The sequence below is a fragment of the Prinia subflava genome, chromosome Z (assembly GCF_021018805.1).
Source record: "Prinia subflava isolate CZ2003 ecotype Zambia chromosome Z, Cam_Psub_1.2, whole genome shotgun sequence".
NCBI lineage: Eukaryota > Metazoa > Chordata > Aves > Passeriformes > Cisticolidae > Prinia > Prinia subflava.
In genome coordinates, this window is record NC_086283.1 from 51,277,434 (window position 1) to 51,300,758 (window position 23,325).

The 23,325-nt window shown below is 37.1% G+C and overlaps 1 protein-coding gene across 2 annotated transcripts in view; it reads right to left on the minus strand.

Moving 5' to 3' along the window:
• FANCC (FA complementation group C) overlaps nt 1-23,325 on the minus strand; it is a 108,134-nt gene that overhangs the window by 38,381 nt on the left and 46,428 nt on the right. For both annotated transcript variants that reach the window (XM_063423374.1, XM_063423375.1), the window contains exon 4: nt 18,880-18,974. In XM_063423374.1, the coding sequence (XP_063279444.1) occupies nt 18,880-18,974 (95 nt within the window). The remainder of the gene's footprint in view (nt 1-18,879; nt 18,975-23,325) is intronic.

Genomic DNA, 23,325 nt, shown 5'->3' on the forward strand with positions numbered 1-23,325 from the left:
TTCAAAATCAATATCTACAAGGTATTCAAGTACATGATGAGAAGATTTTCAGTACTAAATGCACTCCTGTATTGATGGATGATATCAGTCATGGATCCAACACTATTCCAACACTATTCCAGCAAAACTAACAACTGGAGATCTATGTAACCACCAGTTATTCCTGGCAGTGAATCAATTACCATTCACTGTCTAACCCACTAATACTACATTCTACAAGCCAGGAAAGTGGATCTGAAGCAGAAATGCTGCATTCAAAGTAAAAATACCAAGGTGTCTTTTATTTTTGCCTTTCCAGAATCAAGATGCCGGATTTTGGAAAACAAACAGCAGTCAGGCATACTGTAATATCAGAGGTGACTGATTTTTTTTGATTTATCTCACTACTGAGTCAGAAGGAAACCACCTTGGCTGTCATTGCAAGAGAAGAAATCTGTTCCCATGGCCTAGGATTAAAGGCATCCTGTTCACAATCTCATTCAAACTGGATTAATGAATTTCTATAAAGCCCTGTTTATAAAAATTAACCAACTTCTTTGAACAACCTTGCAAGTGACTATTCTACTGATGCAATTTATACTGAGTAATACTGCAGATAATTCAAAATCCACTGCCGCAGAGAGATTTCTAATCTCTTTAGCAGACAGATAATCCTATGACCATTACCACAAAGATATAAACTCATAAACTTTCCTTATCAGTGTAAGCACACTGGAAGCAGTGTCTACAAGACACTGATATCTGCAAGATCCTACAGCATACCTCCACCACCTCCCCACTCCCACAGCAAAATTCAGTATGGAGTATGGCACAGGATATGATCTACTGAGGCAAAGCAAGGGAAGAAAACAAAACATCTCCAGTCCTTAGACTTCACAGTGGTCCTTGTCCTGTTGATGATTCAGAGCTGGGATATCAAGAAAACAAAAGAAAAAGAGAAAAAGAGAAAGAGAAAAAAAACCAGAGAAAAAAGAGAAAGAGAGAAAAAAAGAAAGAGGAGACTTGATTCATTCCCTTTTATAGTTCACCTGGTGCATGCCTCTTATGTAAACTAGACCTGTCACACAGTTTTGTTCACTCATGCACAGCCAGCCCTTCTCCAGGAAGTGAGATGGGGCTGGGGGACTAAGTATGAGTCTCAAGGCAGAGCAGGAACTTGGCTCAGGACAGCACTGACCCAGCTCCACAGGACTCTCCTCCAATCACACCTTTCCTGTAGCAATACTCAGAATGTTTGAGACAAAACACGCTTATCCTCTACAATGCCCCCTCAGTCAGTTTGCAGATGAAACCAAGATGGGTGGGAGATTTGATCTGCTGAAGCATAGGACAGCTCTGCGGAAAGATGCAGGCAGGCTGGACCAGTGGGCTGAGGCCAGTGGTATGAAGTTTGATATGGTGAGGTACTGGGTCCAGCCCCAACACCTGGTCCATTCACAACAACCCCAGGCAGCACTACAGGCTTGGGCAAGAGAGGCTGGATAGCTGCCCAGCCAAAAAGGACCTGCGGGTGCTGGTCAGCAATGGTAGAGCATGAGCCAGCTGTGCCCAGGCGGCCAGGAAGGCCAGTGGCACCCTGGCCTCTATCATCAACAGTGTGGCCAGCAGGACCAGGGCCGTGATTGTCCCCCTGTACTCAGCACTGGCGAGGACACACCTTGAATCCTGAGCCCAGCTGTGGGCCACTCACTGCAAGAAGGACTTTGAGGTCCTTTGACTTCTCTGGAGCGAGTCCAGAGAAGGGCAGTGAAGCTGGTGAAAGATCTGAAGCACAGGTCCTGTGTGGGGCAGCTGTGGGAGCTGGGGATGTTTAGCCTGGAGAAAAGGAGGGGAGACTGTATTGTTCTCTACAACTGCCTGAAAGGAGGGTGTAGCCAGGTGGGGATCAGTCTCTTCTGTTACAATCTCAGTAACAACTGACAGAACAAGAAGACATGGTCTCAAGTTGAACCAGGGAGGCTAAGATTGGATACTGGGAAAAATTTCTTCCTTGACAGGGCTGTCAGGCATTGAAATAGGCTGTGCTATTGGTGGTGGCATCACCACTCCTGGAGGTGTTCAAGAAGGCATGTGCATGTGACATGGGGACATGGTTAGGAGACAATACAGCAGTGCAGTGTTAACACTGATGATCTTATAGGGCTTTTCCAACCGCTCTAACTCTAAAGAGAACTAAGCAACTAAAACACTTTTAAGCTAACTCTTCTGATACTCCTCTTTAAGTAATGAATGCTGATTTCCACGTGCTATAAGGGATTTGTTAAGTTACTCCATAACATTCTTTGTAACAACCATCTCAGGAGGCACACGACCCTATAAAAGTCTAGAAATTACTTTTCTGGAGCAGAACTTGTCCCTCCACTGATTTATGTAACATAGCCCCAGGCACACACCAGCTCAACTCGTGTTCACAAATCCAGCAAGGCAGGAGGTGTGCTTTAGGCTCTGATACTGTATTTACCAAACTGGGATCCAAAAGCTCTAAAACCTTCCTTTTATCCCTTTTCTTTCTGAAACAGTCAAAATTTTCCTGCATATATCAATGGGGAAAAATATAGAAGCTTGAATTAAAGGCACAATTACTTCTGAAATTAGACATCAGCACATAAACAGAACTTGATTTTTATTGTAAGATGGCAAGTTTTATGCTATTAACTGTATTTGAGTAGCAACTGTCCTGGAATTTATGATAGTTTCAAAGACATTCCAGGGGAGCTAGATAAACCAGTTTATTTCTGGAAACTTCTCAACACACTCTTTCCGAAATATTTATGGTTCTGAATGTCCTCAGAAGCAGATGTGAAAATCAATAGCTCCCATGTATTTTGAGCAGTGGAGATGGATGGTTTCACTGGGATAAGCCATTCAAACCTGACACTAATTAAGACTTCCCAGCGAAGATACTGAGCTCTTTTTTTACATCTTGGATGAGTCTAAAAAAACAACAGTAGAGCAGGATGAAACTGAATAATCTATCATTTATTATACAGAAATACTTCTCTTAAGTACATTCTGCTTGAAAACACTACATGCAGTTTTTTGAGAAGAGATTATTAGTGACATTTTGCTGCAAATTATGATCTGTGTGGATCTGTTGCAGTAAGTATAGCATGGATACCCAAGGGGAAATTTCTGAAATCTGTTCAAGTAACAGGTTTATTTCTGACCTTTCTATCTGCTTCAACTGGAACCAGATTTCCTCAGCTCTGCTAAAAGAAAGCAGGTATAATATGAAAAACTACATCTTAATCAGAGGAAGCTTTAGAAGTAACCACTATTTCTTATTTGTATTTAATCAGACTTTGGAATGAGAATTTTTTGTATGTCAATGACTTCAAGAGTCTGTAAATCAGTGCTGCTCTTAGGTGTTTCCTCTACAGCCAGATGGCCCATGGCTTTCAACACAAGTCTAGAAGAAAAGAAGTCAAATTCTATTTCCAGTCTGACTTAAAAAGTACTTCAAAACTGTATCATCCACTATAACATTACAGATAAATCAGATAATATGACTGCCAGTCATAATTTAAAAAAATAAAAATAGTACATAATAGGGTTCTCCTTTAAATGTAGGATCCTAACAGCCCACATTACTTTCTAAACTGTTTAAAGAGTCCACAGTAAGCACATACACACATTGCTCTGATTTGTTTTGTAAATACGATTTTTGTTTGCTAGCTTTCAGCACCTCAGACCAAAACAAATTCTTGGAAGTATTTTTTAGTAATTTTTTTAAAAAAAATCCTAAAGGCCTATGAGTTTTATTGCATCTCATACCCTCTAGATTAAAATACTGACAATAAAACACAGAGCTGATACTTTTAAAACCTTCTTACTATGAAATAAGCAGCCAGTTCTGAAGAAACATAGTGGCTAAGTTTGTACATGACAAAGCAGTACGTTCATTTAGAGATCATTTAACCAACTGTTTATGAAATCAGTTCCGGGACTGATTTCCCGGGATGCTGACATAACACAATTCATATTATTTCCACACATTTATCTATTCATAACAAAGTCTATGACTTTTAATTGTGCTTCTAAGACCTCTTGCTCACTTGTTATATGGCTCCAGGAGAAGACAGCAGAATAGTTTTCTGCAAATCAAAATCAAACTGTGAAAGAATATAAGGTAGCAAAACATCATACAATTTAAATATCATCTAGCTTTACTCAAAATTATTCTGTTTTCTCACCATTTACAGAATTCTCCGTGTATTGATATGGGGAAATTACATGGCATATATTTGTGAACAACAATTATTATCAGTATGTGAGAGCATATTACGCTCAAAAAATAGTAAAAACTTATTAAAAATCTTTAAATATACCATTGATAACCTAACCAAAAAGTTGTTTCTCCTTTAAAATTAAAACTGGTTAAAACACATTGCAGACAGACAAAATGTTAAATTACAAATACACATACATTTCAATTATTAACTAGTCAACACAACCTCTCACTTTACCAAACTGAGTCTATTCCAGTAACTACTCAGAGGTTTTGCAAAAAACAAACCACTTCAGTTTCAATAAACATTAAGAACGCTTGGAATATTCTTCAGTAATTTAGTTAATTAGGGTCAAAGTGCCTAAGTACAGGGCTAGGAGAGGTTTTCTTCCTACATTTCTTTCTGACATTTACTGTCAGGGAGTTTTCTTGTTTCAGCACAGTTTATGGACACATGCATCTACAGGATGGTTTTCATTAGCTAAATTCTGTGCCACCACACAAAATAAAACTGCTGACCACAAGTCCACATTTAGGATTTATTGGAGCTTCTCATTTTAGCCCTGCTTCACTTGGAAAGGAAGTCTGATATCTGCCTACATCTAAGTCTCCATTGATAACCATGACAGACTAGTTGATCATAAACAAATTATTCTGCTAAACACTCCTACAGATACAAAGATCTTGTCATTCAAGCATGACCAAGTTACAGAAAATCTACAGATAAATGACTAGACTGAATTGCTATTATTTCTGAGCTAAAAATAAAACAAAAAAATCCCCCAAGAGGAATAAAATTATTCTTTTGGAAAATTAATACACAGACTTCATTGCTTTTCACATATTTCCAGACATGAATACATAAATTCTGTGAAGTTCTCTACACTCTATCTGATTATGACCCTTAACCCTGTCCGTTCCCTGCAGAATTAAGCAAGGAACACTCACTTTCAGTCAGTGTTTTCAGAAAAACTGCTTTAGGTGCTCTTATATTAGGCCAATTTCCTTAACTTTGTTTCAACAACCATAACTACAATTTTTTCTTTAAAAATATTTAAAAAGTACAGCAAAAATACACTAAAGGATCAGGAAAACCTACTTGAAAATCTTAACTGAAAAAAATTTCAAAAACCTCTTAGACAAATATGCGTTTCCTTTAGAATTTAAAGTATGCTATGAACTGTACTACTCTTGCTGATACTCTTGCTGATACTACTCTTGCTTAGTAAAAAGACTAGGCTCATATTCTACCTCTGTTTGCTAAAAGGGATGAAAAATGTTACATGATCCTAATTTCCAAGTGAAATGTGGAAAAGAAAATTATGGGGAGGGGAAGGGAACGCTGCATTGTTTTCCCCTCACCAATTCAACCTCAGTTACCTTCTGTGACACTGGTACAGTAAAAACATGTTGCACTACTACTGTGGATAAGACCATGAAACTTTTTAGTGGATGAATTCCAAAGCCTAAGCCCCATCTGCAAGTCACTAACAAAACCCTCAGAAATCATAAGAAAGAAGCTGAAGAACTGTTGGGCTGGCAAGCTTTGAGTCTACTCTTGGCCTCAGACAGGAAAAGCAGTTTCAAATCTCCTTCCCTTTTCGCTCTCCTTTCTCTTTAAGAAACACCCACCTAGAAAGTGCTATTACTCTTTGTATTAAAAAAGTGGAGACTTTTGATGCTGAAATAAAACACACATTTACACTAACTTACAAAAGGAAATTCAATAGCTCTACCAGAGTCAACCGTAAATCTTTTTCTTTTTTTTTAAAGCTCTCTGGTTTAACTAGCCAATGATTTAGAATTAATTTCCTTCTTCCCTCCACAATTTTCCAAAGCCAGAAAGCAAACTTCTCACTGAAGAATTCCTAAAATCCACACAAAAATGATGTGGATAAGAAGGATGAATAAATTTAGAAAGAGTGGATGGACTGTAAGCTCGTTTCACTTCGACTTTAAATCTACATAATTTCTCAAATTTATGCTTTTTTCAATGAATGTATGTAGGCATGATATACTTCCAATAGGTACACACTGCAAATATTGCACCTAATTTACAACGATACTCAGGAAAAACTACTTTAATCACACTGAGGTTGGACTTCCTAAGTATCATGTCGTTAAAAGTTTATGCAGAGAAAACTGTCTACTGAACTTCTTAGCAAAAAAAGCACAAAATACACCTAAAATGGTGATACAACTGCTGGTCACCATTATATTAGATTGAGCAAGAATATCGAATGCTAGTAGAATTTCTTCAAATAGAGATCCCTTTTTGTGTCTCAGTAACAAATCATTATTCTTTACTAGAGCCACCTGGCACAGCTAAAGTGTTCTGAGAAATGTCAGCTGGCTAGCAATTTGTGACACTTGCTGTTAAAGCTCAAGCAGCCTTGCAGGAAAGCGGAATTCTTCGTTTCTCATTTTGTTCCTTGACATACTTAGCCTTTGTTTATTTTGGCCCAGAAGCTGAGAAATCCTTTATAATCATGTTAGCTTGGCATTGTTAAAAGAATTATATTTGAAGAAGAGAGGTCTGGTTTTTGCCAGCCTGTTCATAATACCATTCTATTTTCAACCAGAAGACTATGGTAATGCTTGCAAATTTGAAAACATTGCAAATTCTCTTACATTCTACCAATGTAAGTATCTACAGGTGATCAGAGCAAGTCCAAATCAGCTCAAAATGCTGATTCTCAAAAAAGCTAGGGAGAAGACTAACTATTTCGATGTATAATCATCAAAATGTTCAAAATTACTACGCACTCCCTTGGGCTGACTTTACAATAATGAAACACCAACAGGAAAAAGAAATACTGTCAGTGAACTCAGTAAAACTTCAAGACAATAAGCATTAGAAACAGTTTATGTGCTACACTTGAAAAGCCATCTTCATTCTAAAATGTTTTCCATATTAAAAAGATGCAGCCCATCTCTCCATGTAAGGGTATGTTTAGCATTTTTTATCACTCTCCTGTCCTTTAAGAATTAAATTTCTTTAGAACATAGTCTACTAGAAATCTTGAATATATACTATCACTGTATCAATTACTCATCCTTGATTCATCAGTCAATTCCCATTTTCACTGAAGTATTTCCCCTCGCCCATACCTAACCATACCTAAGAACCTGGGGTCTTTAACCTTCAACAGACCCGTGCATTAGCAAGTTTAAGAGTCAGACATGTCAAATTTCTAGCAAACACTGCCCTGAGATGTGGGTTTCCTAAGGTGTGTACACCGTAGGAAGTGCACTCACTTCAACAGGATAAAGTCCTTGGTATCTGGGACACAAACTAATCGCATAAGGACAGAGAAAAGTGCCTGAATTTCTCTTTACTCCCTTAGGACACATTGCAAAGCAAACCGACTTGATTCTTAAAACTAAATTTTAACTAGTAATTTAAAATTTGAAAAGTCTCTTATCACATTAAGAGTTCACTAAGTCATTAGGCTTTAATTAATTGTCAGATCTTAAACATGTGCCCTATGTTTCATGTCAGCCTTTTGTCCTATGTTTTGATTCGAAAGGACGTTCACTTTGAACTGTTACCCACTGACACTTAAGACATTACTTTCAAGCCCATTTACATATTTGATTCCACATATGGTTAATTACAGTGTAAAAACTCATCCATCAAAACATATCCTTTTACGCACATGCACTTATAAAACAAAATTAAATTATCTGTCCTCAACTGCAGCTGATTTACTTACTCCAAAAAAGGCCTGTAAGTGCTGTGTAACTATTTTCATGACACCAAGTTTAGTTGCTTAAATCTGTTCCACAGAACTCAGATTCCAGATGACTATCAAACATCAAGGAGGTGAGATCAGCTTCCAAAGGAGTAAACTGGCCACAAGGTTAAAAAACACCAGAAAATTCCCTTTCATTTTGGTTGCAGAAAAGGTATTGTGCTAATGGCTAGAGAGACAATAAAGTATTTTACAGAAACAGCAAAACCACAGCACTGAAAAAAAAAATGGGATAATGAAAACAAGATGAAAAGTTTTTAAATTAAACATAAGACAGCATTTAATGTAAGGGCAGAGGTTATTTCTTGCTGCAAAAACCAACAAAACATTCAGGTTTTAAAGTAATATGTATTTTAATAACAAAAGCCACAACTGAGCACCACAAACTTTTTTAAGAGCCCATAGATAGCACATTATATCCTATTTAGTTCAAGCAGAACTGATTTGGTAGGTAACAGCTGACAGAAGCAAGCAGCCAAAAGGAGGGGTCAATATTTTTTCAAAATTAAAACCCCTTAATGGTCTGTGGAATGCTGTTTACTTCAGGTCTGTTTTACAACCACTGCTGCATGGAGAAGGGATTGACTGAAACGTTTGCAGCCTGCGGCCACCCACACTATGGGAAGCACTATGATTAAAGAGAATGCTACGTTGTTGTATCTACCAGCAGACTGTTCCATGCTGTAATTATTATACTTGCCGTCTTCTTTTAATCTGTTGCATCTGTTGTGGCAAGACCCCAGTGTAAGCACTGTCCAACAAGAATACCACTGAACCTGAATAGCAAGTTATTTTTAATGTGCACAAATGGTCTGAAAACTGGATACTTTAAATACTTCTTTTTTAAGTTTACAAAAACATTTTGCCTTATAGGATAGCCAGTGACATGGAGAAAGCAGATCTACCACTGAAACACTCACTTTAATCTATCTAAACACATAGTCTGACATACTACTCATTCACCCACATCTTTACAATGAGCTGAGCTAAGCTGCTGCTTCAGATCCTTGAAGCACAAAAACTATGTGAATTCTAGATAAGACATGTATCTAGAGAGCACTAATATATCAGAATTCTATCTGTCACTTTGTTATTACATACATTGAACATTTCTGATGACCTCATAACTGCTCCCTTCCTCTACATTCAAGAATAATTAATATTTAATAGCAACAGCAACTTTGAAAACAACTAAATAAGCCCGAAACACCAAAATAAGTAGCAATTCTCTAGGCAGAAATTTTATTTTTAATTCTGATCTCTGCATTAAGTGGTAAAGGAGTACAAAACTTAAAATATACACGTTCTCTTGATTTTCTTTGGTGTTTTCTCACACAAAAATAAGCAGTACAACACCATTGTGCACAACACGAATCTGTTATTGCACTCTTCTCTGACAAATGGTACAGGCAGCCTGTACCACTTCAACGATTTTTCCAGGAGTTGGCTGCAGATGCTCCTGTGAAAAGCACAGACTATCTACCGGCTGTAACCATGAGGTATTGCACTAACCAGTGTGCCACCAGCTAGCAGAAGAGGGAAAAAGAATACATCACAGGCAAGGCTGAATGAAAACAATCAAGGACTGAATAAAAGCCCATTTATCTCCAAGCACTCCAGACCACTTTGAGGAAAAATCTTTAGACCCTCTTACATGTAAGCTGTTGATGGAAGGCAAGGGTAAAGTCCATATATAGTGATTGAGGAAAATTGCTACAAAGGCTCTTGAAGGACCAGTGAAAAACACAGAAAAAAAATAATAGGAAAAGTATAAACAAGATACATACTTTAATCACTGTCAGATGCCCTTCATCTGAAGGAGCACCCTATGATCTCTGCAGTGATCAAAGTTCCTGATGATTATTTGCACAGGTTAGAGGAGGAATGACAACGCTTTTCCAAACATACCCAAAGAGCCGTAAGATCCGTAAAACCACAAGAGTGAGCCTCAGAAAGTGATTAAGTAACTTTGAACTACTTTGGCCTCCAGGAGACTTTAACATTTTCCATTTGTCTCTTGGATGCATGCCTCCTGGAACACAGACGTTCCTCTCCCTACAACTGCTAGGGAAAACCAGATCCCCTGCTCCACGCCTTCCCATCCCTCTTACACTGACATTCTCTTCTTATTTTGCGTTTTATCATGGTAAAATATTGCAGTGATATTATCACAAAGGTAAGAAATAGTCCAAACTAGTTATTTATCTTAGTCCAAATACTACTAATTTCTTTTCCTTTTAGAGAGAGGAAATGACAACAAAAAAAGTTTGAAAATGCTGCATTTGTAACAGAACCCTGCTAAAACCTATGCTCTATGACACAGATCCTTTCTCCTTTAACTTTCTCAGTAATAAATAGCAGGTGAAGTATGTTCATAATTTTAACTCAGATATCTCTGTTCAGCTCTTAATCTCCTTCTTTCAAAGTTGTCTAGATAAGAAGGAAAAAATATGTTTCTCAGTATGTCCTCTAGCAACTCATAAGCCTCTTAATAGACACATTACCCATATATGTCATTAAAGTAGTATTCTTATCTCATAGAGACATCCTTTATTATAAATCCAGCATTATTTTAATACTTCTTCCATCAGATGCTCTTGGGGTCCATTTCCCCGGTGGAATGACAATTCACAAGTGATTTAGGCTCTTCCTAAAATAGAAGAGCAAACTAAAGAACAGATATTGAGGTTCACTAATTTGTGCACTTTGTATTTTCCTCATGTTACCTTAAATTCCTGTCTCCTAGAAAAAAGTGAACCTGAAGATTTTCTTCTATAAAGAATTAATTATGAAAAAATGCCTTTTAGAAAAAGAAGAGAAAAGCTCTTCACATTATGTTTGGATTACTTTTCATATATGCCCTTTGCTAACAATTTCTAATGTTTTCCTAATCATCTGACAAAGTGTGCACACAAATGAAAATAGTAGGTAATGAGTTTGAAAGATGGAAAATATATTGGCCACAAAATCAAATCAACATTCTTTACCTAAGAAGAAAATATTGTCATTCCAATTCTGTGTACAACTTACAGAGAATCACAGAACGGGTTGGGTTGGAAAGTGACCTTGAAGAAGATCTAACTCCAACCCACCCACCATAGGCAGGGACACTTTCAAGGCATTTGGTTCTTGTGTGAGCTACACTGCAGCCATGCCTGTGGCTGGCCATACACCCTGCTGCCCCGGGGCATGATCCCTGGCCATGACTTCACAGCTACACCTTGGGCCTGCCTCATCACTGTGGGCCTGGTGTGGCAGTCACTGGACTCACGGTTGACCCTGCTGATTGTCACTGGACTTCGTCTGCTCTTCTTGTGCCACTGTGCCATTTCTGTGTCAAGGCACAGCTGCATCTGCCTTCTTCTCACCTACTAGAGATCCTGGCTCACCTTCCCCTGTGGAGCAGCCTATCTTCACACCAACTGCGGCAGTATCACTGAGCTACTCTCAACTCCCCCTGAAATATAATGGTCTCAATACTCAGTTTCACTTAGGTGTCACTAACAAGTATTTTCAATCAGCCTCTCTATTGATTACTCTCAGATACTACATGAATTAGGAATTGATCTACATTTACATTTTGCCTCACTGAATTTTTTTTCAAATGCTTACTGAATTTTCCGGCCAACAGCAATTCTGTTCAGGGTCTGAATTTACCTTTGCAAATGTGATACTTAAGGGATGAAAAGTGTTTCCTTTCTGAATTTATTCTCGGACCTTTTGTCCACAACTGGTTTATTATTATTTAGGATGAAGCTCTTTTTTTGCCAAAAAAAAAACCCACAAGCATTTTACTGCACGAACTCAGGTCGGTGAATGACTAGGATTTCTTACTCTTGCTTTTGTTAGGCCCATTGCACAAACAGCAGTATTTTCCTGTTTTAACTGATGTAACTGTAGTGATACCATCTCCGGATATTTTTTTGCACAGATGGTCACAAAAACTGAGGATACTTTTTCATAAATTATTTATTCCATTCTGTTTTGAAAACCTTTCAAGATCTGCACAGATTACTTCTTGAAGAGCTCTGCACAAGAGTACACTTAACATAAAGATGGTTCAGGTCACTTGATGAAGGATATTCAGAAGACTTTTTACACAGTCCCTCCACAAAGCATGGTATTCTTAGAACAATCTGTCTTGCTCTACTCTTCTCCACAGGTGGGTTAGTCCCGTGCAAAACCCTTTGTGCTTGTTTCACTTAGCTCAGGAATTCTGCTTCTTTCAAAAATTACTTGGAGCTTCTGACCATATTCACTTGTCGGATTTGGGTATCATTATTTTCTTCCAGAATCATAGAACTTCTTGGCTTTTAGAAAATATGTTCCTGCCATTTGGTGACAAAAAGCAACTGCTGTACTCAAGTAAACAAACACAGCTTTCCTTGTGGAGAGAGCCTGATGTTATGGAAAGCTTAATATCTGACACCAGCCAGAAATGTCCCTCTTTTTGTGTTATCACACATCCTTTTTTTATAAATTTAAATGAGTAATCCTTCACTGGTGTTGGGTTGGCCTTGTATATTGCCAGAAAATATACCAGTTATTCTTCAGAACAGATGGCCTTCAGGAAAGTCACAGAATGTCTGGGCCTCTTCAGCTTTGTTCTGCACTTTGAGTACTACCCTACTGAACTGGAACGTTCGCGTTGTTTTTTGTTATTGTTATGTTTTGTTTTTTATTTTTGGGTTTTTTTTTGTTCGGTGTCCCAGCTTCTGGCAAAAGTTATTGTATTCCATCAAGTATTTTTAGATCTGCATGCCCTTACAGCTCACCCTTTTTCCTCTCTCTGTCAGATTTGCTTATCTAAGTGGTGCTGACAAAATGAGTATTCCATTTTCCCGTGCTTTAGCTTTGGCTGACATAACCATTTTTGTTTTCTTTTGGCTCTAGTTGTCCAATTGGTGCTTGATTAATACAACCAATCACAACTTTGGTCTATATCTGCTAACATGTAGCTCACCACTTGTTCCAAATTCTGATATACACTACAATCTCTCAGCTGTGAGTCAGCCTTTAAGTTTGTAAGACTGGAGTCTGTTGGATCCAATTCTGATGGCTTATCAACTCAGAAATGACATTAAAAACTGCATTTCCCACTCTCTCCATAGGAGATAAGCCTATGTAGGATTAATAACTGAATTTAAATTTTCGTGAATGTTAAAAACATTAATAATTGCATAGCTTAACAATAAAATTTCTAAAAATACATTGTTCCAGTGCTTCAAGGCTTTAACTGATCATAAATTACAGGAATAACCTAAAAAACTTCCAAACATAAACAATGCAATATGACAAAAGGCATCACAAGCCTGTAATTATTCAGAATCTCTTGTGAGTTCACAAAACCTCCAGAACAGGCAACCATTAGCAGCAGGAAATACGGGAACTGTTCTTGTTTCCTCTTTTATGAGACATATTTATTTAATGGTTGCTCTTAACTAAGAAAGGTGAACTTTTGTAACACAGAATAGCTGAAGATAAAGTACAATGTACAACAACTAATTCCCAGTTTTTATTTCCACCCTCTACTGTGCCTTGGTGTGACCCCACCTGGAACCCTGCATCCAGGCCTGGGGTCCCAGCACAGGAAGGACATGGAACTGTGAGAGTGAGTCCAGAGGAGGGTCATAAGGGTGATCAGAGGGATGGAGCACCCCTCCTGTGAGGAAAAGCTGAGAAAATTTGGATGAACCTGGAGAAGAGAAGGCTTTGGGGTGACATAATTGTAGCCTTCCAGCACCTGAAGGGAGCCTACAAGAAAGATGGAGATACCTTTTATGAGAGCATATGGTGCCAGGACAAGGGGAAACGGATTTAAACTAAAACAGAGTAGGCTTAGATTTGATATTAAGAAGAAATTCTTTACTGTGAAGAGTAGTAAAGCACTGGCACAGGTTTACCAGACAAGCTGTGGATGCCTCAACTCTGGAAGTTTTCAAGCTGGATGGAGCTCTGAGCAACCTGGTCTAGTGGGACCTTTCCAAGTCAGGCCATTTACAGCAGTTTAACCAATTAACCCCATCCACAGCAAGCTTAACCAGTTATCGGCAACCCACCGTACAACACTGCCTTTTTATCAAAACCCAGGCAGGGAACACCTGGGAAGGGCCACGACAACACTGCCATTAGTTTGACCCCTAGCGACATGTGAGTGCCATCCCCGTGTGCACGGAGGGCGGAGATCGCCATCTCCCGGCTCCCGGCGGCGCCGGCTCCCGCAGCTGACCCCGCCGGTGCTCAGGCACGGAGGAAGGCTGGCTCCTAACGAGAGCCCACACACAAAAGAACCTGCGATTTGTGGTACCCCACATCGTGGGGCAAGGCTCCCGCCTGCAGAAAACAAACTCATGGAAGCACCAGCAGTAAATGAAAGGTAACAGAATGAATTGAAACATGGGAGTCGCAAACCAAGTAACGTGATAGAGACATACAACAAACATTCAGAATAGATAGTTTGTCCGTAAAAAATACAAACCATGACCATAGATAAATGAGTTACTAGGAAGACGTGTAATAGGGGAAAAAACAAAGCAGGGGAAATACAAAAAACCCTGTGCTGTTCAGAGTACTACTTGTAATTTTTTAACAGTGAGAGAAGGAGGAGGTTAGAGAAAAGGAACAGATCTTTCCTTTATGCTTAGTTTTACTCAAGCTATTTGCATGGTGAGTTTTTCACTGTAAGTACTTCAGAACCGAGGTTTGAAGTGTTCACACATAAACTGTTCACATTCACTCTTTAATATAACAGATCCTTGGATAGAAGGTTCTAAGTGCTAAAAACCCCCATAAATATAAAGAATCAGTCACTACGAAAACAAACACGGATAGAATTCTTCCACATTTATGGAAAAATTATGGGCAGAAAAATAAAAAATTCGGTTCAAATACATCCACTGTGAATACAGCAGAAAAGATAATAAAATTAATTTTCTTATTATTGAGGATCCTGCACTGTAGCCAAAAAAGTCAGGAATCTTAACACAGAATTCTCACTACTGCAACCATTAAAAACTAAGAGTTGAAACAATGACACAATAAGGGCAGCAGGCAAGCTGGCTTCTAAACTTGAGACTGCTATTAAAAAAATGTTCAACTTTCCTTGGAAGCATATTTATTAGACTGCTGTGAAACAGAAAACTGTGTACGTATTAATATAAAATGATTATATGTGTACCTAGATGTAATATGAAGAATGCCATCTACTGGTATAGAAAAATATACACCACTGTTTCTACGTAACAGCTATCATAATAAGCAACAATGTTGTTAATACTATGTTCTGCAAACAACAGCTTCCACTTTCAAACTTTCTCACATACTCAGCATATTTTAGCAAATACATATAAGCCATATATCCTACAACCTAAGTTTCTACCCATGAAATAGAGAAAGAAGAAAATACAATTTTCTTATTTTAAGGCCTTAAGACATTACTGCAGCCTATCAGTATTTAAAGGGGGCTTTTAAGAAAGATGTAGATAGATTTGGCCATGCACCGGATACAGATTTACAAAAGAACTACACATTTTCAGAGAGAAAAGCTCAGCCAAGCCAAAAGAAAAAAAAAAAAAAAAAAAAAGCAAACCTCTAAAAACATGGGGCAAACCCTAGAGGTCTTCCATTCTGTTTATGCTATTATGTATATACTGTCTTATTCCTTTGTATTAGTTTTAGAGATACTAAAGCACTGAAAATATAAATCTGAAAAAAAAAAAAAAAAGAAAAAACCAAAGAAGACAAGAATTTAGAAAAGGATATTAACTTCCTTTTTTACCCAATGTGAAAAGAGACGGGCTGTAAGTATGTACGGCCTTCCAACACAATACAGTAAAAGTAGTATTGGAAATAAATTCCAGAGTCATAAACAATCCATAAACACACCTTATAAACTGAGAGCAGAGAAGAAGGTGTGGCCAAGTTAACAAAAAGGAAACCTGCTTCAGAAAAACTCTCATTTGGAGCAATGCGATTGCAAGAGTAATGTGCAGTGAAACAAGGCTGTTCTAGTCACATCACAGAGAATTATATCTTAAAACCATACATACTTCACAGCTCCAAAAATCTCTGCTCAGAACAGGCCAGCTGCAGAAACTAAATAACTTTCTTAGAGACCTGGTTTCTCCAGGTCATGACTGTTTTTATTAGTGAGAAATCTGTGGCAGCATGTATCTTGGCTCCAACACGAAGGCTCAGAATCATAAACAAAACCAAAAATATCTACCATTTTAAGTAGCATCTAATCCTAAAAACACTGCAGTCTACACTGCACACTTTAATTTAATGTCAATAAACTTCACATTTTATTCTTTTAAAGGACTTGCAGACCTGCACAATCTTCATTTCAGAAGTGTGGTAATAATGCATTTCAAGTGGGTAGCCGCCCTTCCTGCCATTAAAAACAACATAGCTTTTCTATGACAATGCAGGAAATTTAAAAAGTAAGCTAGCATTAAATACATTAAACATTAAATACATTTTTTGCAACTTTGAAAATGCAATTTAGTAGCTAAAACCAAAATACTTGAGACCAGCCTTTCTACCAATGACCTTAGCCAAAGATGGACTGAAAGGCCCCAGGACTCCTCAGGAACTCACACTTGCCATCACAGAAAAAGCAAGGTGTAATTTTACAGTCAATGTACATAGCTATAAAAGCAAAGGGAAGCAGAGATTCAACTTGACCAAATAATGTAATTTTCTAATCAGATGCAACTTTGCATTTTGTTTTTTTAAATAGAAATCATTATAACAGATGGCAAAAGAAAACTAGCAAAGGAGTAGCAAAACATTTCATTTAGGTTGTCCTGTAAAAACAAGCATGATAGTCCTTGTCGTATCATAATTGCTGATGACTAGAACTACAGTGATGATCAGGAAAGGGAAATAAAACCACTTTCTTCAAAAAAGTTTTGTGATGATGCCCACTGGGCAGTAAAAACCTGAGAAGAAATTCTACTGATTCTACTAATTATAGAAAACAATTTAATAATACCCTTTCTTTTAATCCCAACTGCTGTATTCTCATGTTGTGCTACACCTTTAGGCAACCAGGTAAGTAGTGAATGATAAAAATAGCTAGTAAGATATGTTTAAGTTTTGAACTCCTCCATGCCCTCTTTCCTAACCTTTGGGCTAACTCTTGACCCATCAAGTCACAGTGGCTATTATGGGTGATTGAAACACACAGAGTAGGGGGAAAAATTTCTGCAGATTACAGGGTGGTTTGAATCAAATACTTGACATGTTAGTTTCAGTGTAAGGCAAAAGCACCAATCCCACCTTCATCCATCTCCACCTGTTTGTCCCTGCTTACCTGATACTTTTTCTTATATCAGCAACACCATCAATTCAGTTACATGAATCAGATGAGTCGAAGTTGTAGATTAAGACAACTGGGTTTTTTCACTGTCTGTAGTAGACTGAGTACATCTCTCCCTCACCACTCAAGATCATTAATGCATATGGTATTAATGTGCATCATTAATGCACACATATATGTTATGCTACTAAAAAGCAAAATGGACAAATTTTGCTCTGTTTGATCACTGACTGCATACTACTGTGCCTCTCCTATTTCATTATGAAGAATACAAGGAATCAGCAAGACTAAATTAGAAAAGGCAGAGGGGGTTTTTTGTGTCATTTTACTTTGGCATTCAGAGACTGCCATACTTTAAATTAAAAGTATACTAACCTCACTAAAAACCTCCTGAAAAACATGAAAGACAGGAAAAAAATAAGGGTGATTTTCCTCAGTATTAAATTGTTCAAATTTTCATGGTAGGTGGTACAGCCCACTAAACAGGTATGTAGACACCCAAGGCCACCTAAAAGACTGTGAGAACATATTTCTAAGACTACTGCTTTTTAATAAACAATACTTGTGTATTAACATAAAAATGTATATCCTCATCATCCTCAGTTATTTTATAGTAATTTGTACATCCCAGTATTACACGCATATGTGGATAATCTGACATACAAGATAAACTAGTAAGTAAGAAATTATCTACCTACAGAAATCTAGAAGTATCTTCAGCTTTAGTAGAGCTGTACATAAATAATGATGAGGCTGCTACAGTCTCATGACTTGTGAAGACTAATAGATTTAGAAGAAATACTAACAATTCCATTTATATTTTTTACCATAGTCATGTGGACCCATGGAAAAAGGAAGGACAGAACAGAACTGTACCCTCAGTTTGTTAACCAGCAGTGTAAAATATCAAGCATTGATGTGCTGCAAGCTATTTACATGCTGATGTTCTTTGTTAATTCAATGTGGAAATATGTAAAATAGGAACAGATGTGCCATGTAAAGCCATAATTTTGGGATTAAAGTTGGAGATTTATTATTCTTTAAGTAACTAAAGATAAATCCACACACAAAAGCACTGCCCCTTCCCTCTCTGACTGTCTTTGAATAAGGTTTGGATACAATTAGTTTCTTCATAGGCAGGAGATTAAACAAAACCAAAAAGGAATAAAATTACAGAACAAATGCAAGTTGTTCAAAACAAACCATGACATTTTTCCAGGTTATTTATTCTATCCTAATTGAAAGGTTATTTATTTTTAATAGCAACCCTTGCTTCCCTTCTGATTTGAGGTTGCTGTTCATTATTCAAAGATACTAAACCTAGTGAATCTAGGTGATTAAGAGCATGAAGACTATCAAATGTGAAATCATCCTCATCCTTTTAAGATTTAAAACAAGACTAACACTGACTGTGTTATAATTAGAATCATATATTTATGCACAATACGTATGCAAGTTGTGTTTGGAGCAGTTTTTTAAATGACAGAATTGACAGTGTGTATATGCTATAGATGTAGCACCTTTAAATCATCTATTTAATTCAAAGCAGTCCTGGGAAGGATTCATTCACTTACTCGTATCCAGCTGTTGGCCTTCAGTTCCACAGCATTCTGTGGTTCACTGCTGTACAGACAACATAAGCACCACATCAGAGCCTTCTGGCTTTCATCTGTAGGGAAAAAAGCAAATAAAGATACACTTAGAGGGAAAAGAAAAACCCAAACAAAACGCAGACAAAATTACACACAACAATCTCTATTCATCCACAAAATTGAGGCCCTAAATATCAGTCTCAACTCATGCTGCTTCTATTCTACCAGATTCATACCACACATTTAACATAAATCACTATATACATCTTGTGTAATCATTTCCTTCAACAGCAGTTTAAAACGTACCAAAGCGTTCAAAATCTCTACAATAATTAGTTAGATGGTCTTAAGAAACTAGCGGGACCTAGTAATTCATTCACATAAATAACACCTGAAGCTACCTACAAGGAACTTTCAACTCAGTATCTAAATATCATTAATAATAGACAATAGTCAACAGTAGTAAAACAGTTTATTACATTGTGTCTAAAGCTTGCACAACTCAAGTACACTCACTTATGAAAAACTAAAGCTTGTGAAGTATGAAATCATTCATAACTAGAATGTTAAATACCAAGTTCTCTGTAAAAATATAGGAAGAGTCTCCATGCCTCAGGAAAATGACATTTCTTCAGACAGCAGAATAGCTAAAAGATAATGCAAAAAAATCCTATTCTGATTTTTCTGTTCAGGATCAGATTAGATTTTACTGAATTCTAACCCACTGTTTGAAATGAGTTCTCTTCTTTAAGAACCTACTATAAAATGAGCATAACTCTCACTGCTCAGATGCACAGATATTATTATAGAGGAGCTGATTATCTGAAGCAAGCAGCTGAAGAGCCATTTAACTCATTATTTTTTCCCACAAATTTGTTTTCAACAGGCTTTGGTGGTTTTTTTCCTAATGTTCCTTGGCACATACCAAGATGTTCTGCAGTGAATTTAATGCCAGAACAAAACTGTGTGATTGAAATTAAAAATCTGAAAACCTCATGCAGTTTGGATATAATAATCACTTAGTAAGCAATAAGCTTCTTGTTAAAAATAATATAAATAAGGGATACTACCCATTTTAGAAATTATGAGACAATTTGATTATCAAGCTGAACAAGTAATTTCTTTTGTTTTCTGGGTGTTTGTTATCCAGGATGTAATAAACAGTATTATTTAAAAGTGTTTTGTTGGGAAAGCCTGAGGAAAAAAATAAAAGGTCCATTAAGTAATGCCTGTATTTTCACCAGGTGACCAGAGATGTTAACACTGATTTAAACCAGTATTCTTCAATAAATGTCCAACAAGCCTGGAGGCCATTACTGACCTCCCACTGACTAACATCTCTGCAACAGAAATGGTTTCCCAAGCATGCACTTTTAACTGACCACAGTTTGGGATATTCTGCCATTGTGTGTTTGGGGACTTGTTTTAATATGAATTTTTACAAGGCTAATAATTACCTAGGTTTTGTAATTCTGAAGTTAAAGGACACATCTTGCATACTGCTCAGCAGAAGTTCTTAAACTCTGATTATATCCAACTGGCACTCATAGACACTAATAGACAACTATCTCCTTCAAAAACACCTTCCATCTAAACTCTACTTTGACATTATCTGGGAGGAAAAAATAAACAATGAGTAATTTACTTGTTTAAATGACTAAATCATAGCCAATGCCTTTTTTGAAAAAAAAAAAGATTTTAAACATTATTAATTACTAATACTAAAATATTGCTTGATTATAAGGTCTGAGTTTCAGTTATATAAATTACACAGATAAAGACAGGGAAAAAGACATCAAACCTCTTATCTCAAACAACATATACATAGTTCAAGTATTTCTTCTTTTGACTCATACAGTTTATAGAGTACATCCACAATACACCAATAAGTAATTATATTTGAATTTTGGTTTTCTTTTGACTTAAAAATTAAGGAAAGGGTTGAAGAAAATACATGTAACTGCTTGAAAGGATTTCTGGATGAGAAGATTTTTTGTTACACATGATGACTCGCTGCATACTACAAAATACTTTGCATGTACTGTTGCCTGTCAGAAATGCAAATCAGTAAGATGAAAGCTAAAATGATGAAAAACAACGCCTAGATAAACTGAATTGGCACACTTTGCCAGCATAATGAGTATCACAGATTAACATAGATTCAAACTTCATTCCCAGTGAAACCAACCTATACTGGTCTCACAGATAAGCCAAAAGTTTCCAAAAAATAAGGAACTGGTACAAGTTCAGCTTTTCCTAGTTCAAAAAATTACTTTTTGACTGAAACTGAGGTAGCCTCCCATAAATCTGTGAAAAACAGGAAAAGGGTCCATACAATCCTCTTGCTGATACACCCCATGACACACTCTGAGAGAAACTCTTGGTTCACTGTTTTCACAGCTGCCCTGGAACAGGGGATGAAAGATGGGAAGATTAAGACAGATCTTAAAATAATTACAGCAGCTGCAAAAGATAATCATATCAAAAGACCAAACTCAGAGCTATAGAAAACCTATTGGTGGGTTTTTTTTTCCTCCTAATTTTCTAGCAAGTGTGATCTCCATCGAAAACCTATCATCATGATGCAAACTGAAAAGCATTATCAGGATACAAAAAAAGGCATTTGGTCCTACTATGGCATGAAAGGCTGCCTAATACCCAAATAACCAATAAATACATCCACAGAAATAACATTAAAAACTCAAAGGTGGAAATTACAGCACAAAAAGTATTATCATCTATCTATGGGACTTCTTTAGGGAGGTTAATGTTGTATTCCAACAAAGGGAATAAAAAACCTCTGCAGGAAACTTTAGACAGCTTAGAAGCTGCTTTGAAAAAAAAAAAAGAAAGAAAAAAGAAAAATAAAACTCCAACCAAAAAAGGCAAAAGAACCTCAAGGAAACTAACAAACAAACAAAAGAACTGAAACACCTTAAACCAAACAACAATCAGCAGTCCAAACTGTTATGATCATATTGTACTTCTTTCCTGCCAACCTCATAACAAAAAATTATAAAAAAACAGAGGTAAAGAACAAAAAGGTATGTATTTCTCATAACACAATGTAGTCTCAATCATCCCAAGCACATTCCGTTTACAAATACCCTGTGGCCAGACAGAGGAAAGAAAACCCTAAGCTTAAAGCCAGAAATATTCTTTTTTAGAGCTTGTTGTAAAATTTTATTGAAACATATCAGAAAATGTGGATTAGCTAAAACTGAACTTTCTGTGGAATGAATCCATTCCCAAGCCTGCATGCTCACACACATATACTGATACATAGACCCACCACAAAATCTCCCTTCATTTATAGTATTAGTTTGGGATTCAAGACGTTTGGGCTCAAAACTCAAACCAGAAGGGTTTTACTGAGATGATAATCAAAAAGCCCACCAAAAAAACAAACCAAACCACCCAAACAAAGAAACAAAAAAACCCAATACAACAAACCAACCAAACGAAAAAACCACCACCACTGGAATTCCTAACCGTGACTGAATTCCTCATGTATCCCTTGTGGTTCTGGACCACAAGTATAGCCATGAGATTTTCTTCAGTCGTGCTTCCTTCACATTAGCATTCTAAATAAGGCTAACTTGGCCAGCCCCTCTTCAGGAGTGTTTATGAGGAGATTATTTTCCCTCGGAGACTACGCTTCCTGCACTGAGTGGTCAGCCATGTCAGCTTCCAGCACCAACAGACATTCATCTAAGGTATTGTGGTTTGGACATGATGCAAAGGAATAATGTTTTTCCTTCTCCATTTATTAGTATGAAAGACTGAATTGAACAAAATTAGTTCCTGTTTCTGTGAGGGTGGCCTGGTCTCAGACACATGCCTGAACGATCTATTTATCCAAATGAGAAATTACATGAAACCCACTTGAGAGTCAGCATCTGCTACAGCCAGCACTATCTTTAAAGAATATCTTCAGAACTGGTGCCAAACAAAATTAAAAACTGCTGAATCTACAATGCCACCAGTCCAAAGAGTGCTCAGGTGGCTCTAAGAAGAGGAAGTGGTGGGAATGTATAAGCAGGCATCTTCACGTCTATTGATGTCAGAAAATCTTTAAGCACTAAAATGAAGGATTCCATTTTGAGCAAGTAAAGTTCTCTGAACCGGCTTGTTTGCCACCTGGAGACAAAAAACCAAACCTGAAGTAATATTTCATTATCAAGGCAACTTCAGAAGTAACAACCAACTTGCAGAAAAAGTGCTTTTGCAGCTTCAGAAAATGCTGAAGGAACACAAAAAAGAGCAAAGAAGTAGAGGAAACCAAGAATGTTTTGCTGAGATTTTTGTGAAAAGAAGCTCAAAGCAGACACAAATGGCTTTCAACTCTGATGAGAAATATAGGTGAAGGTACTTTTTATAACACAATATACTGTTAGCTCAGAAAAAACTGATCATCTGAAGACTTGC